This window comes from Falco naumanni, chromosome 3 (genome assembly GCF_017639655.2).
Source record: "Falco naumanni isolate bFalNau1 chromosome 3, bFalNau1.pat, whole genome shotgun sequence".
Classification (NCBI taxonomy): Eukaryota; Metazoa; Chordata; class Aves; order Falconiformes; family Falconidae; genus Falco; species Falco naumanni.
The window spans coordinates 109,027,909-109,040,999 of NC_054056.1; the positions used below are offsets into that span (position 1 = coordinate 109,027,909).

General features: G+C 49.7%; 1 protein-coding gene across 1 annotated transcript in view; it reads left to right on the forward strand.

Annotated features, from left to right (window-relative positions):
• The first annotated feature begins 8,750 nt into the window (after positions 1 to 8,750).
• The window catches only part of ZC3H3 (zinc finger CCCH-type containing 3), a 185,232-nt gene continuing 180,891 nt past the window's right edge, over positions 8,751 to 13,091 (forward strand). Inside the window, 2 exon segments of the mRNA XM_040585569.1 lie at positions 8,751 to 8,822; positions 10,986 to 12,393. Coding sequence (XP_040441503.1) covers positions 8,777 to 8,822; positions 10,986 to 12,393 — 1,454 coding nt within the window. The 5' untranslated portion in view covers positions 8,751 to 8,776.

Below are 13,091 nucleotides of genomic sequence, written 5' to 3' on the forward strand. Positions count from 1 at the left end.
GCACACAGAGCCTAAGACAATGTCAGGAAGGGCTGAGACTGATGAACTGGTGCTTCAAACAGGTTAAAAGCAGAATTGGGACAGAAAAAGACAAAACATAAGCTCCTAGATGGTGAGCCTGGGAGGAATTACTGCTCAACTTCTTGACCACAGACAAGGGGGTTTATTTGCATTCATTTGCATCTGTGGCAGGTCTCCACTGCATGGCAGGGTTGCAGGGCTGCAGGACACAGGGTGCAATCTCCTTGGAGCCTGAGTTCACCCCTCTGCTCACTTCTTCCATATAAGCCCACTTGTTTTGGGCTCTGGTTCTTAGGATGATTAGAGGTGTCTTTAGTTTCAAGGCTAAACGTAATAATGCAATACTGCCTTTTGTACTGCAGAGTCCTGCGCCTGGGTTGGGTCAATCCCCAGTATCAGTACAGGCTGGGGGATGGAGGGATTGAGAGCAGCCCTGGGGAGAAAGACTTGAGGATACTGGTGGGTGAGAAATGGGACATGACCTGGCAATGTGTGCTCCAGCCCTGAAAGCAACTGTCTCCTGGGCTAGATCCAAAGCAGCGTGGCCAGCAGGTTGAGGGAGGGGATTCTGCTCCTCTACTCTGCTATGGTGAAAACACCCCCTGGAGCACTGCATCCAGCTCTGGGGTCTTCGGCACAAGACAGACACGGACCTGTTGGAACAGGTCTGGAAGAGGGACGCAGAAATGGTCCGAGGGCTGGAATCCCTCTGCTGTGGAGAAAGGCTGAGAGAGCTGGGGTAGTTCAGCCTGAAGAAGAGAAGGCTCTGGGGAGACCTCATAGTGGATTTTCAATATATAAAGAGGGTTTATAAGAAAGATGGGGACAGACTTTTTAGTAGGGCATGTAGTGACAGGATGAGGGTCAACAGTTTTAAACTGAAAGACAGTAGATTTAGATTGGAGATAAGGAAGAAATTATTTGTGATGGGGGTGGTGAAACACTGGAGGAGGTTGTCCAGAGCAGCTGTGGATGCTTCATCCCTGGAAGTGTTAAAGGCCAGCTTGGACGGGACTTTAGAGCAATCTGATCTAGTGGAAGGTATCCCTGCCCATGGCAGGGGATTTGGACCAAATAATCTTTGAAGGTCCCTTGCAACCCAAACCACTCTATGATTCATTGATTTGTGCTTGAATAGGTCTTCCTTTTCCTGCAATATTCCTTCCTTCCTCTGACACGTTTGCAGAGAGTAGCTGTATCATATCTTGGTGTGGAAGGCTAAGAAAAGTCAGCTGTTTCAGGCACCTCTAGTGAGAGGCTCTCCATTCTCCAGAGTATCTCAGAAACCATTCCCTACACCTCTTCCAATCTGAATTTATCTCACACATCATGCACACCATTGCACATTAGTTTTCACCACTGTCTTGTACAATGGTGTTAATTGTTCCTCGTCTCTAATGAAAACCTGTCCTGCAATCCTTTCTGTGGTCAATTTTCTTCCTTTCTGTTGTTTTTGGGGTAGTTTGTTTTGGTTTTGTGTTTTGTTGTTGTTGGTTTTTTTTAATCTTTGTATTGCTTTAGTCTAGCCAGCAAGCTGCTGCTGCTAAAATTATCTCCTCTGCCTGCTGCTTGGCCTGTGTCACGCCTCCTCCTGAAGCTTTACATTGGCTCCTGGCATCCTTCCACAGCAAATTCAGATACCCCATCTTCCTCCTAAGTTCCTGTACAGGTCCCACCAGCTTCCCTGTCTGGGTGAGCCCCTACCACCTGAGCAATGCATTTCCCAGAAACAGTTACTGGTCAGCCATGAGACGGGTCAAAATGGGAGGTAGAGTTTCTCAGCAGCTGCAGCTCAGATTTGGGTTTTCTTTCTAAACCAGTGGCTTTCATCTTGTGATCAGCTGGACTCACAGCCACAGGCATTCTGAAACAGCATGGGTTTGTGCTTAGGTTAGAGAAACACAGATCCAAGCTACTGCCTAGAAAGTGCTCCCTGCACTGCTCTTATCCCATGAACTTCTGTCCCATCACTTACACTCCTGAGATTGCATGGTGAACCTTATTAGCGACCAGGTGAAGCTGAAAACTAAACTAGAAGGAGAAGGAGGAGGAGGAGGAGGAGGATAAGGATAAATTGCTCTGCAGCCAGATCACATCCCGTGAGTCCATGCCATAGCTGTACAAGTGCAGGTGCTGGCACAGGAGGGAACTGGTCAGTCAGCTCCGGACTCTTTTTTTTCATGATGCTTCAATGAAAGGATGCAGGGGACAGCCACTGATGTTGGGACTACACATGCAAGGCACCATGGAGCTGACAGGACTGTAGGAAGAAAGGCTGAAAACAAGCTGAGGAGGACACCTGAATCAGAGCCCACAGCAGTGTTCAGAACGTCTCGACCATCCCAACGCACTTACCTCAAAGCTTCCCATATTCACCAGGTAACCTCTTCTTTGGATAGTTGGAAAAAATTTCCTGAGCTGTACCTTGAATGTCCTTTGTTGCAATGTCAAGCACACTTAATTAGATATCTGTTTCTAGTATTATTTCGTTTCTTTGTTTTTTGGTTTTTTTTTTTTTTGTTTTTTGTTTTTTAAATCAAAACCTGAAAATCTTTCAGCTTTTCTTTATGAGTGATGTTTGTTAAACCTTAAGTCTTTAGATTTTTTGCTTCCATCAGGATTCTTACCTTTTTTCTAATGTGTCTCCCCAAAAGCTTGATGTAATGCTCCAGCTGAGGCTCACAGGTGCCCCCAGAGAGAATAATTCCCTGCTATCCTATACATGATGCTCCTGCAAATGGATCCCAGACAGTGCTGGGTATTTTAGGCAATGCTGGAGGATCCAGGGATCCCAGAAGACCCCTGTGCCCTCATAAACATGCTCAGGTGAGCAGGCAGCAGAAACACCAGTGCCTCCCACTCACCCTGTCATCAGGTCTGTGCAATCTGCTGGTGCAGCGCTTAAAGTTTGGGGTTTTAGCTTGTCTCAGCAAGTTTATGGAAAGCCATCAAGAGCCTCCAAACTAAACCAAAGCTGATGAGGCCATGATTTCAAATGTCTGAGCAGCTTAATTGGGTCCTATTGCATGCTTGTCACTGGATCCGCAGTTTGGGTGATGTTTAAGGCCATTAGAGGGATTAGCACCATGTTTATTCTGGGCTGAATGGGACAATTTAATTTCTCTTAAATGTGCTACCCTCCCTGGGGTGTTTTCTCACATGCAGACACTCTGCTGGTGCAGCATCAAAACCCTGCACTCACTTTTTACTGTTTTTTTAATTAAATTAGACTTACAAACAAGTGTCATACAAGCGTAGCTCTATGAAGAAAGAACAAGTGCTGCAAATTCCTGTAGCTTTCAGACGTGTTTCTTGTAACAGGCACCGAGTGGTGAGGCAGCTAAATGGGTAGTGCTTCCTCATGGTGGGCTGAAAAGAAAAAAAAAAGAAGTGTTTGTTTTAGCGATGATGCAGCACCCTTTTCTCTCCTTTGCCCCCTGCATGCATCTCAGGGGAGGTATGTGAAACTATGCCAACTGTTTGCCCCGAGGCAGGATGCTCCACTCCTGCTCCCTGGAGAAGATCCAGTTCACACTTAAAATGGCACCTTGGCTCCTCTGGATGTCCCCCCCCTACCAAAGCTCTCCTTACAGGGATCCAATGAGCATCTGAGGAGGATCCCAAGTGGCCCAAGACCCTGCAGCGCTGCCTTGCCCTATACTTTGCTTTTTCTAGTTACATATTTTGATGTAGATTGGCAAAACGGGGCCCACTGCTTTTAGCTCACTCTTTCCTGAGGTTGGGTTTTGTGGGAGTGGTGGATACATAGCTTCCCTATACTAAAAATCAGCTTTTCCTCTGCATGTGCTGAATTAATTTTAATTCAGAGCAGCCTGTCCTAGCTCATTTATGCAAGCCACTCCAATCTTTGTGCCAGCACAAGGGAGGGAACAAGCAGCTGGGAGCGGAGGAGGCTTCTTTTGGCAGAAGTGCCAATTTCTGCCAGTTTAGAGTGGTTACAAAACCCTGGGTGGGGCTTTGTGATCAATCGAATCTGATCTGAGGCCACCCAAAGGGAGGAGATCTGCCATCTCTGCCTGTCTGGTTCCCAGCCCTTTCCCATATGTGCAAGACTTTGCAACAAGAGAGAATGTGGGGGTTATTTTTGCAGTGTTAGGGTTTCAGGGGAGGTTAATAATGGCCAGGCTCCCTGATTGCTTTGTATTTTGAAGCTTTTGCCACCATCCACACAAAGGGGTTTATTCCTACGGGCTGGCTCTTCCCCATATTCTGCTACTGAATTGCTTTAAAAGGCCACTAAACACACCATAAATAATTTACTAAATCTACCTTTCTGAGCAGGCAAATCATGGGCTTGCCCCGGGGATGTTATTTGATCAGAGCTGGGACAGGCATAGCTCCCTAACTGCAATGGGAAGTGAGACGTCCCAAGGGACAGCTTCTATTTTAAATAATTTGAAGTTGATGATTGGTTGCTTTTATAAAGTTCCCATCATGGGAGTGTTTAGAAGGGAATAGCGTTGTGCTGGTACAGCTACTTAGCTCAGCTTTTTTTTCCCAAATTGTTTAAAAAATTATTTTAGTCTGGATTTTTATCTCCTTTGCAGACTTGAGGTTCTGTTATGGTTTTGTTTAAAGTTACAAGGTTTATTCCCTTAGGGAAGGATGAAATTGCTCAGAAAACAGACTCCTTAAGGATAACGTCCATATAAATTACATTCTCTGATTGTGCACTCAATTGGGTGGATACAATTTGTGAATACTCCTGATTTGTGTTGGTAACAAGGGGCCATCTGACTTTCAGGATGGGACATGTGCCCAGTGGGTACAGTTCAGGTCAAAGAAAGTAATTTAGGGGATAGGGACTAGGATCAGACCTAAGAAAACTGTCTCCTGCTCTTGATTTGCCCCTCGTTTCCAGGAGGAATTGAGAAACTCCTCCTCCAAACGTGAACCGCCCTGAAAGCTGTCCATGAAACATTACAAAACATAACTTGCAGAGCCACTTATGCCCTTTTCTTGCTTAAGTAGAAGGTGCAAACTCCTGTGCCCAGATGATGTCTCAAAATTACCCTGACTGCAGCAGCTATTTTGCTTTGCTGCTGCTGCAGCCTTACCGGCACATCTAACACACAACAAAGGCTTTAAATGTGGGACCAAACTTGCCCATTCTTGCAGGAAGCTGCAAACATCTAGGATTGCCTACCCTACCACAAGTTAACCTCTGCAGCTTCAGGACTAGTTCTGCAAAACATTTTAAACAAGTACAGCAAAAATATGAGAAAAAAGGACTTGCAAGGCTGACCTGTGTAATTAAAGTTTCCTTGCTGGAGATGGTCCTATGCGGTCACCAGGAGATTGTCCATCTCGTGTCTGCACGTACAGGCTGTGGTGGTGGTGGTCTCTGGGCAGATACTGGTGATGGGAGAGGGCAGAGATGGGCAGGGGAGTCTGGCTGGGCAGGGATCACAGGACGGGGGCAGGGGATGGCTGGATAAGGCTGGGATAGCCCAGGTTGGAGACAGGGGATGGGGGAGACAGACCAGTTTGGGATGGGGGCAGGGGATAGCTGGGTGAGGCTGGGCAGTGGACAGAGGATGGGGACAGCTGGACCAGGCTGGGCTGGGGGCAGGGGATGGCTGGACAAGACTGGACAGGGGATGGGGACAGCTGGATGGAGACAGCTGGATGGGGCCGTGCTGGGAACAGGGACAGCTGCAATAGCCCAGGCTGGAGACAGGAGAGGGGAACAGTTGGACCAGGTTGGGATGTGGGCAGGGGATGGCTGGATGAGGGTGCAGAAGGAACAGGAGATGGGAACAGCTGGGCCAGGCTGCACTGCGGAGAGGGAGCAGCCAGGATAGGTCAAGCTGGGGACAATGGCTGGGGACAGTTGGGACAGAATCATAGAAATCATAGAATCATTTAGGTTGGAAAAGACCCTGAAGATCAATGAGTCCAACTGTAATGCTTACAAGCAAAGTGAATATCACCACCTCATCAAAGTGCAGAGAAGTCTGTCATGTCATTTCCTGTGTGGGTCAGTTTGTTACTCTTGAGCTTCACACACTTCACTTTTGCAGGAAAGTCCTCTTCTGTATTAAAATCCTTCCCAGTTGTGAATTCAGTTGTAGATTCTACACTTTGTAGATTTGGCACTCTTACTTGTGATGATGAACAGAGTATTATACTTCATTTTGCTATAAATGATAACAATTAAAACAATTTTATTTTGGGTTCAATCAATTTAGGTTGAGAAACAATAAGCAAAAACAGCGCTGGGTGTGCAGAGAACTCAATTAGTTCCGCCGCAGGCACACCTGAGTCCTAAAAGCAGCATCTTTTATGCCCGGATCTTGACCAATCTCTTCTTGCCAGATGTTTGTCCCGCTCTTTCCCCACTGGGTCGCTAGGGTACACCTTCTCCTCCTATTGGCTCTCCTTTGGCGTGCTTTTTCAAATCTCAAGGTCTTTGTCTCCTCCGGCGGGCTTTTGCTGGCCTGCCTTCCTTATCTCCCTTGGCGGGCTTTTCCAAGCAGCGATTGCCTCAGGGGAAGCCATCACATTGTCTCAAAGGAGAATCACACGCGCCCACTCACCACAACTGCGACACAGGTCCCAGATTTACAGAGAGTACAACAATTACACTTATCACACTACATTCTATTTTTGACTTGAATCATGACTGCGTTTATCACAATTTTAATTAGGCTGGGTTAGGAAATAAGTGTGTTTCACTTACTGATATTGCTTTCCCCCCCATTTATTTTGAAATGCTAATGTCTTTATTTTCAGCAGGCAAAATGTGAAGTATTGTTGCAAATCCTGACTTTCTTCTGTGGTTTAGATTATAAGCAGCTGCTCAGAGCCAAGGCTTGTGGGGTTCCTTGGAGCTGCTGAGTTACAGGTGGCCTGCTCTTCTGCAAACACCACGTAAAGAGCTGTGTAAAGAGTGGCAGCTGCATTCAGTGGGCAAACCTGGAGATAAAGTGGCATGCCTAGGGTTACCTGGGGCATCGCTGCTGGAGCCAGTGCTGGGACCAAGTAAGTGGTTTGACACCTGCTTCTGCTCTAATCACAAGCCTTATTTCCTTTCTTTGTCCTTAGTTTTTAAGCACATGGCAATTTTTGCTTAATTTTAAAGTTCTTGTAAAACTTGGTGATGGCAAATTGATGTAAGCATGTACTGGATCAGCATCTGTTCTGTTGTGTATGTAGGTGCTTATGCAGCTGTACGTGTTTTCCATCTATAGGCTTCTGCAGCCCAAGGGAGAGATCTTCCCTCCCTGAGTGCAGATATCATGGCTGAGGACAGTATGGGGACAGCCACACTGGGCTGGGGACAGGAAATCATAGAACGGTTTGAGTTGGAAGGGACATTAAAGACCATCTAGTTCCAACTAGCTGCTATGGGCAAGGACACCTCCCACTAGACCAGGTTGCTCAGAGCCCCATCCAACCTGGCCTTGAACACTTCCAGGGATGGGGCACCCACAGCTTCTCTGGACAACCCGTTCCAGTGCCTCATCACCATCACAGTAAAGGATTTCTTCCTTCTATCTACTCTGAATCTACCCTCTTTTAATTTAAAACCATTCTCCCTTGCCTTCTCACTCAGGCCCTACTAAAAAGTCTGTCCCCATCTTTCTTATAGGCCCCCTTTAAGTATTGAAAGGCTGCTCTAAGGTCTCCCCAGAGCCTTCTCTTCTCCAGGCTGAACACACCCAACTCTCTCAGCCTTGATAGTAGAGGTGCTCCAGCCCTTGGACAATTTCTGTGTCCCTGCTCTGGACCTGCACCAAGAGGTCCATATTATTTTTATGTTGGGGTCCCCCGAGCTGAATGCAGTGCTCCAGGTGGGGTTCTCACCAGAGCGGATCAGAGGGGCAGAATCCCCTCTCTCAGCCTGCTGGCCACACTGCTTGGGATGCAGCCCAGAAGACAGGTTTTTAGGCTGCAAGCACACATTCTTGGGCCATGCTGAGCTTGTCACCCACCAGCACCTCCAAGTCCTTCTCCATAGGGCTGCCCTCAATCCATTCTCTGCTCAGCCTGTACTGATGCTGGGGGTTGCCCTGACCCAGCTGCAGGACCTTGCACTTGGCCTCACTGAACTTCATGAAGTTTGCACGGCCCCATGTCTCCAACCTGTCAAGGTCCCTCTGGATGGAATCTCTTCTCTCCAGCACGTTGACCACACCACACAGCTTGGTGTTGTCGGCAGACCTCCTGAGGGTGCACTCGACCCCACTGTCCACATCGTGACAAAGATGTGGCACAGCGCCAGAGCCAGTACTGACCCCTAAGGGATGTCGCTCATCACCGATCTCCACTTGGTCATCGAACCATTGAGCGCAACTCTCGTAGTGCGACCATCCAGCCAATTCCTTATCTATCGAGTGCTCCACCCGTCACATCCATGTCTCTCCAGTTTAGAGTGAATGATGTTTGGTGGGAGAGCATTAAAAGCTTTGCATGGTGACAAAATGGGGACAGCTGGATTAGGCAGGGCACGGGACAGAGGTTGAAGAGAGCCAGGCCAGCTCAGGCTGCGGACGGGGGGCGGCGGGAGCCGGCGCCAGCCGTGAGCGGGAGCGGAGGCGCTGGGCGTTGGGCCGGAGCCGGGGCCGGGCTCAGGCCCCGCCGAGCCGCGCAGGCCGTGGCTGCCCCCGTTGCTAAGCGACGGCCGCCGCGGCTGCCGGCGCCACGTGACGCTGTGCGCTCACGTGACCGGCCAACGGCTGGCGCTGGGTGATGACGTGGCGGGGCGGGGGTGTGCGGGAGCGCTGCGGGGATGGAAGAGAGGGAGCAGCTGTGGCGGCAGATCTGCCAGCTGCAGGGTACGTCCGGGCCGGGGGAATGGTGGGGCGGGTGCTGTGAGGGGACACCGAGTCTTGGGGGAGAAGAGGGCGGGTTGTGAGGGGAACAGGGGAGGGGGAAGAGGGGGAGGGGCGGGCTGTGAAGGGAGCCGGAGGGGGAGGGGCGGGTTGTGAGGGGACCCGGGGGAGGAGGGAGGAGGGAGGAGGGGCGGGTTGTGAGGGGACCCGGGGATGTGGGGGGAGGGGCGGATTGTGTGTGGGAAGAGGGGCGGGTTGTGAGGGCTCCCGGTGGGGGGAGGGGCGGGTTGTGAGGGGACCCGGGGGGAGGAGTGGCGGGTTGTGAGGGGACCCCGTAGCCTTCTGGGGGGGAGGGGCAGGCTGTGAAGGGGACTTTGGAGTCTGGGGGGGAAGGGACAGGTTTTGACGGGGGGCCTGGGAGTTTTGTGGGGGAGGGGAACGGAGAGGAACCCGGAGTGCCGGGGAGGGGAGGGCTGAGGCTTGGTAAGGGCCCAAGAGGTGGGAGAGGGGAGAGACCCCCGAGTGCTGGATGGGCCAAGGCAAGGAGGGAAGAGAGCACTGGAGGGGTTCAGAGGTCCCCACGGTAGGGGGTTCCCCCATTTTGCTAGTTCTTATAGGGCCTGTGACCCTCCTGGCTGGGGGCTGGAGGTGTCCCCTCCCCCATGTCCCCCGGGGCTGGTGGCACAGAGGTGGGATGTGCCCCTCGGCCTCTGTCCCTTGACTCCTCGGCAGGGTGGATGAGTGCAGGGGGGATATATTTGCGTGCCCTTTCCTACTTCTGGTGAGCATCAGTGCTTATTCTTAGCACTCACTCACTATTTATAGACCCCAAAGTAATTTTCCTTCATTAGTAAGGCTGGAAACTGCTTGGGCCTTGTGGGGGATCTGCCTCTGTCCAGGAGCTCCTACGTGGCAGGGGTGTAATGAGAGGGAGGAGAGCATGGTCCTTGCCTTCTCCAGGAGGGATCTGCTGACGCTGCTCTTTTGGTGGCTCTGTGACCTCTTGTGTAGAAAAAACTTTTCTATGCTGACGTATCCCTAAAATATAAGTATTAAAAATCCTTTGATAATCCCTTTTGCTGAAAGGTTTTTCCTAAACGCTGAGGCTTAACAAGTGCAGACCCTCCCTAATTGACATGTATGTATTATATAAACAACTTTGTTAGTAGAGCAAAGCACCAGGGAGGTGGAGTGGCTTGGCAGAAGGATGTGCAGTGACTCAACAGCAAAACTGGGGCTGCCTCGGAGCCTCCTCATTGCTGCTTTGAAGTAGAGCAATGAAGCTGGCGAAGGGTCTAGAACACAAGTCTTATGAGGGGTGGCTGAGGGAACTGGTGGCGTTTAGCCTGCAGAAAAGGCGGCTCAGGGGAAACTATCACTCTCTACAACTGCCTGAAAGGAGGTTGTAGTAAGGTGGGGGTCAGTCTCTTCTCCCAAGTAGCAAGTGATAGGATGAGAGGAAGCAGCTGCAAGTTGGTTGTGGGGAGGTTTAGATTGGATGTGAGGAAAAATCTCTTCCCTGAAAGGGTTGACAAGCATTGGAAGAGGTTGCCCAGGAAAGAGGTTGAGTGACCATCTCTGAAGGTATTTAAAAGATGTGTAGATGTGGTGCTTAGGCACATGGTTCAGTGGTGGGCTTGGCAGCATTAGGATTAATGGTCAGACTGGATATTAAAGGTCTTTTCCAACCTAAATGATTCTGTGAATCTATGCTTTGTGTTTGGGGCTGGCAGTGGCTGTGCTGGACTACTTGCAGACACTCGGAGACTGTTCCGAAAAGATATCTGGAAATAAAATTAACATTTTTTTAAAAAATTAGTCTCCAAACCCAATAATTCACATGTCTGTTTTGGCACATAAAAAAGATTGTAAAGGGGCAAAATGTGGCTGACAGCACTAGTGCAGTGTGTTAAGGGTGTGTTGGTGAATGTGATTCAGACCTGCATTGAGCTCTCCTGCAAAATCACTTTCGTTGCTGACTTTTGTGAGGATTGAGGGAGATACTTGTTTTAAGTTTTTCCTTCCAGCACTGCTTGTGTGAAATGTGGCCTGCGCAAGACTGTGTGGAGTGATTGTCCTCATTGCAGCACAAGGAAAACCAACGTTGTGATGCTGCCAAACTCCTGTAGGAATGGTGATTAACAGTCCCTGTCTTCTTTTCCTTAGGTCTCATAAATGACCATAAAAACACACATGGGGATGCACCACGGCCGCTGCCACCTGCACTGCCGAGGTGGAACAACCCCCACCAGCCTGCCTTCAACAGGAGGGGGGCATTTTCAGCCAGGTACCCCCAGCAGGCTTCCAGGGATTTCCAGCTGCGCCAAAGTCACTCCTGGAGGAAAAAATACTCTCTTGTCAACCGGCCGCTGGGATCAGCATGTGAGGTTGGAAGTGGTGGAGGTGCCAGCACATCTTGGGCTTTTGGAAGCCATGGGGACAGCCAGGCATCTGAACCACCAGAATCGTCTCCGGAGAGACATGTGGACTTAACCACAGATGGTAATATAGTTGTGGGGATCCAGCTGCCACAGAGGGCTGGCCCATTTGTAGATATGAAAGGCTTTGCTGATGTGGGTTCTTATTGTGAATTTTCTGGGCTGAAAACAGTGGTCAGTGCTCCAAGCGACAGTAAAAATGTGCAGAAATCTTCATACACAAGCCGAAGTGAAGAGAGAAGACCCTCTCTCTCAGTTTCATTTAGTTCATCTCACCGGTTTGTGAGTTCAGCGTACGTGAGCATGTCAGATAAGCCTAGAATGGTGCGTCTGTCTGGTGACGTGGCCAGGAGCTCCCTTGCCTCCTGCGGAAGCACCAGTGAAAGCGCTGTGACACTGAAATCAGAGCCACAGCAGCCTTTGGTGTTGCCAGATCGCGAGCCAGCTCGGCACTTGGTGCAAAGGAAGTCAGAACCACCAGCTCCAGGGCAGTCTAGTTGTGAGCAAGTCAGAGATGCTTTCGGAGAGCCGAAGCTCCTTGGAAGTGGCAAGACATGCTCTAGATCTGCTCAGGCTGCGACTTTGGTGGTTGGGATGACTCCAGTGATGAGCAGTTTTTCTGTAGTCCCCAAAGCTGCTGGTCTCCAAAGAGTTGCCTCGGTATCCATCTCCAGCAAAGCTCCAAAGTTCAGGAAAACTAATTACACGTGGGTTGCAAACCCTGGCAAATGCTCTTGTACTGTGAAGAGGTGGGTCAGCCCTAGAGCTTCTGAAAGTGCTAAGAAGGTTGCTGGTGGAGTGGACAGAGGTGCTAAACTATCACCAAAAGCAGAATTGGGAGTAAAGCTGAAGAAATCAGGACTGCAGTCTAAACTGGGTGTTTCTCCCAGCAAGTATAAGTGGAAAGCCACCAGCCTGCAGACCTCACCCTCCACCTCCAAGTCAGCATTCAGGTGGCGATCTGAGGATCAGATAAAGCCTCCAGCTCCAAACCTCCCTCGAGCTGGTGCTGCCCCACCACCTCAGAGTGCTGCCGCTGTTGGTCTTGGTGGCGCAAAGTCCTCTGGTGATGCTGTGCTCTCCAGTTATAAAGTGAAGAGTCGGACAAAAATCATCAAGAGAAAAGGAAACTCGGGGTAAGTTGTTGGTCATCTTCAGAGTGGTGTCATCACACTTGTTGGGTTTTGTGTTGATTGGCAAAGTTGTGGCTATAAGTGAAATTCCAGTGAGCACTGTAAACTGGAAGGGTATATGTATGTGCCTTTTGCTTTTGAAGTGTGGTGACTTTGTTCTGTCTGGAGGCATCCTGCTTTCCAGGGTTGGAAGGCTTCAGGTTTTAATTGCTTTTGCAGGCTCTGTAACTATGACTTCAACCTTTGAAACAGAGCTGGGGTTTCTTCTCAGCTCCCACCCCTGTTCTCCAAAGACTTCTGCAGCACTCACGAGACTCCTCCCTGACCTGAATAACAGAGTAATATTCCAAGGGAAGGAAAGAGCTAGCTGTCTCGATTTATTTTCAAACTTGCATAACCTTGTTGCATTGGGGGCTGGGGAAAGGAGAAGTGGTCTGAATTGCTGTATCATGTATCTGTTCCTGTAAAGCATTGTGCAGACCCTGGGATGGAGCAGGGATGGGAGGTGAGCTGTGCACGCTGTAGAAGAAGTGCTATCCGTGCTGCTCTGCTGGTACTTTCATCCCTTGGGTGCCATCCTTTTGTGCTATCCACCAGTAACCCAAAGTGTCCTCCCTGAAGGCTCTTGTTCTTCTTTCTCCTTGTCAAATCAGTGACAGATCTGTGGCTGTCATAGCTACCTTGGGAGTGTGTGGTGTGCC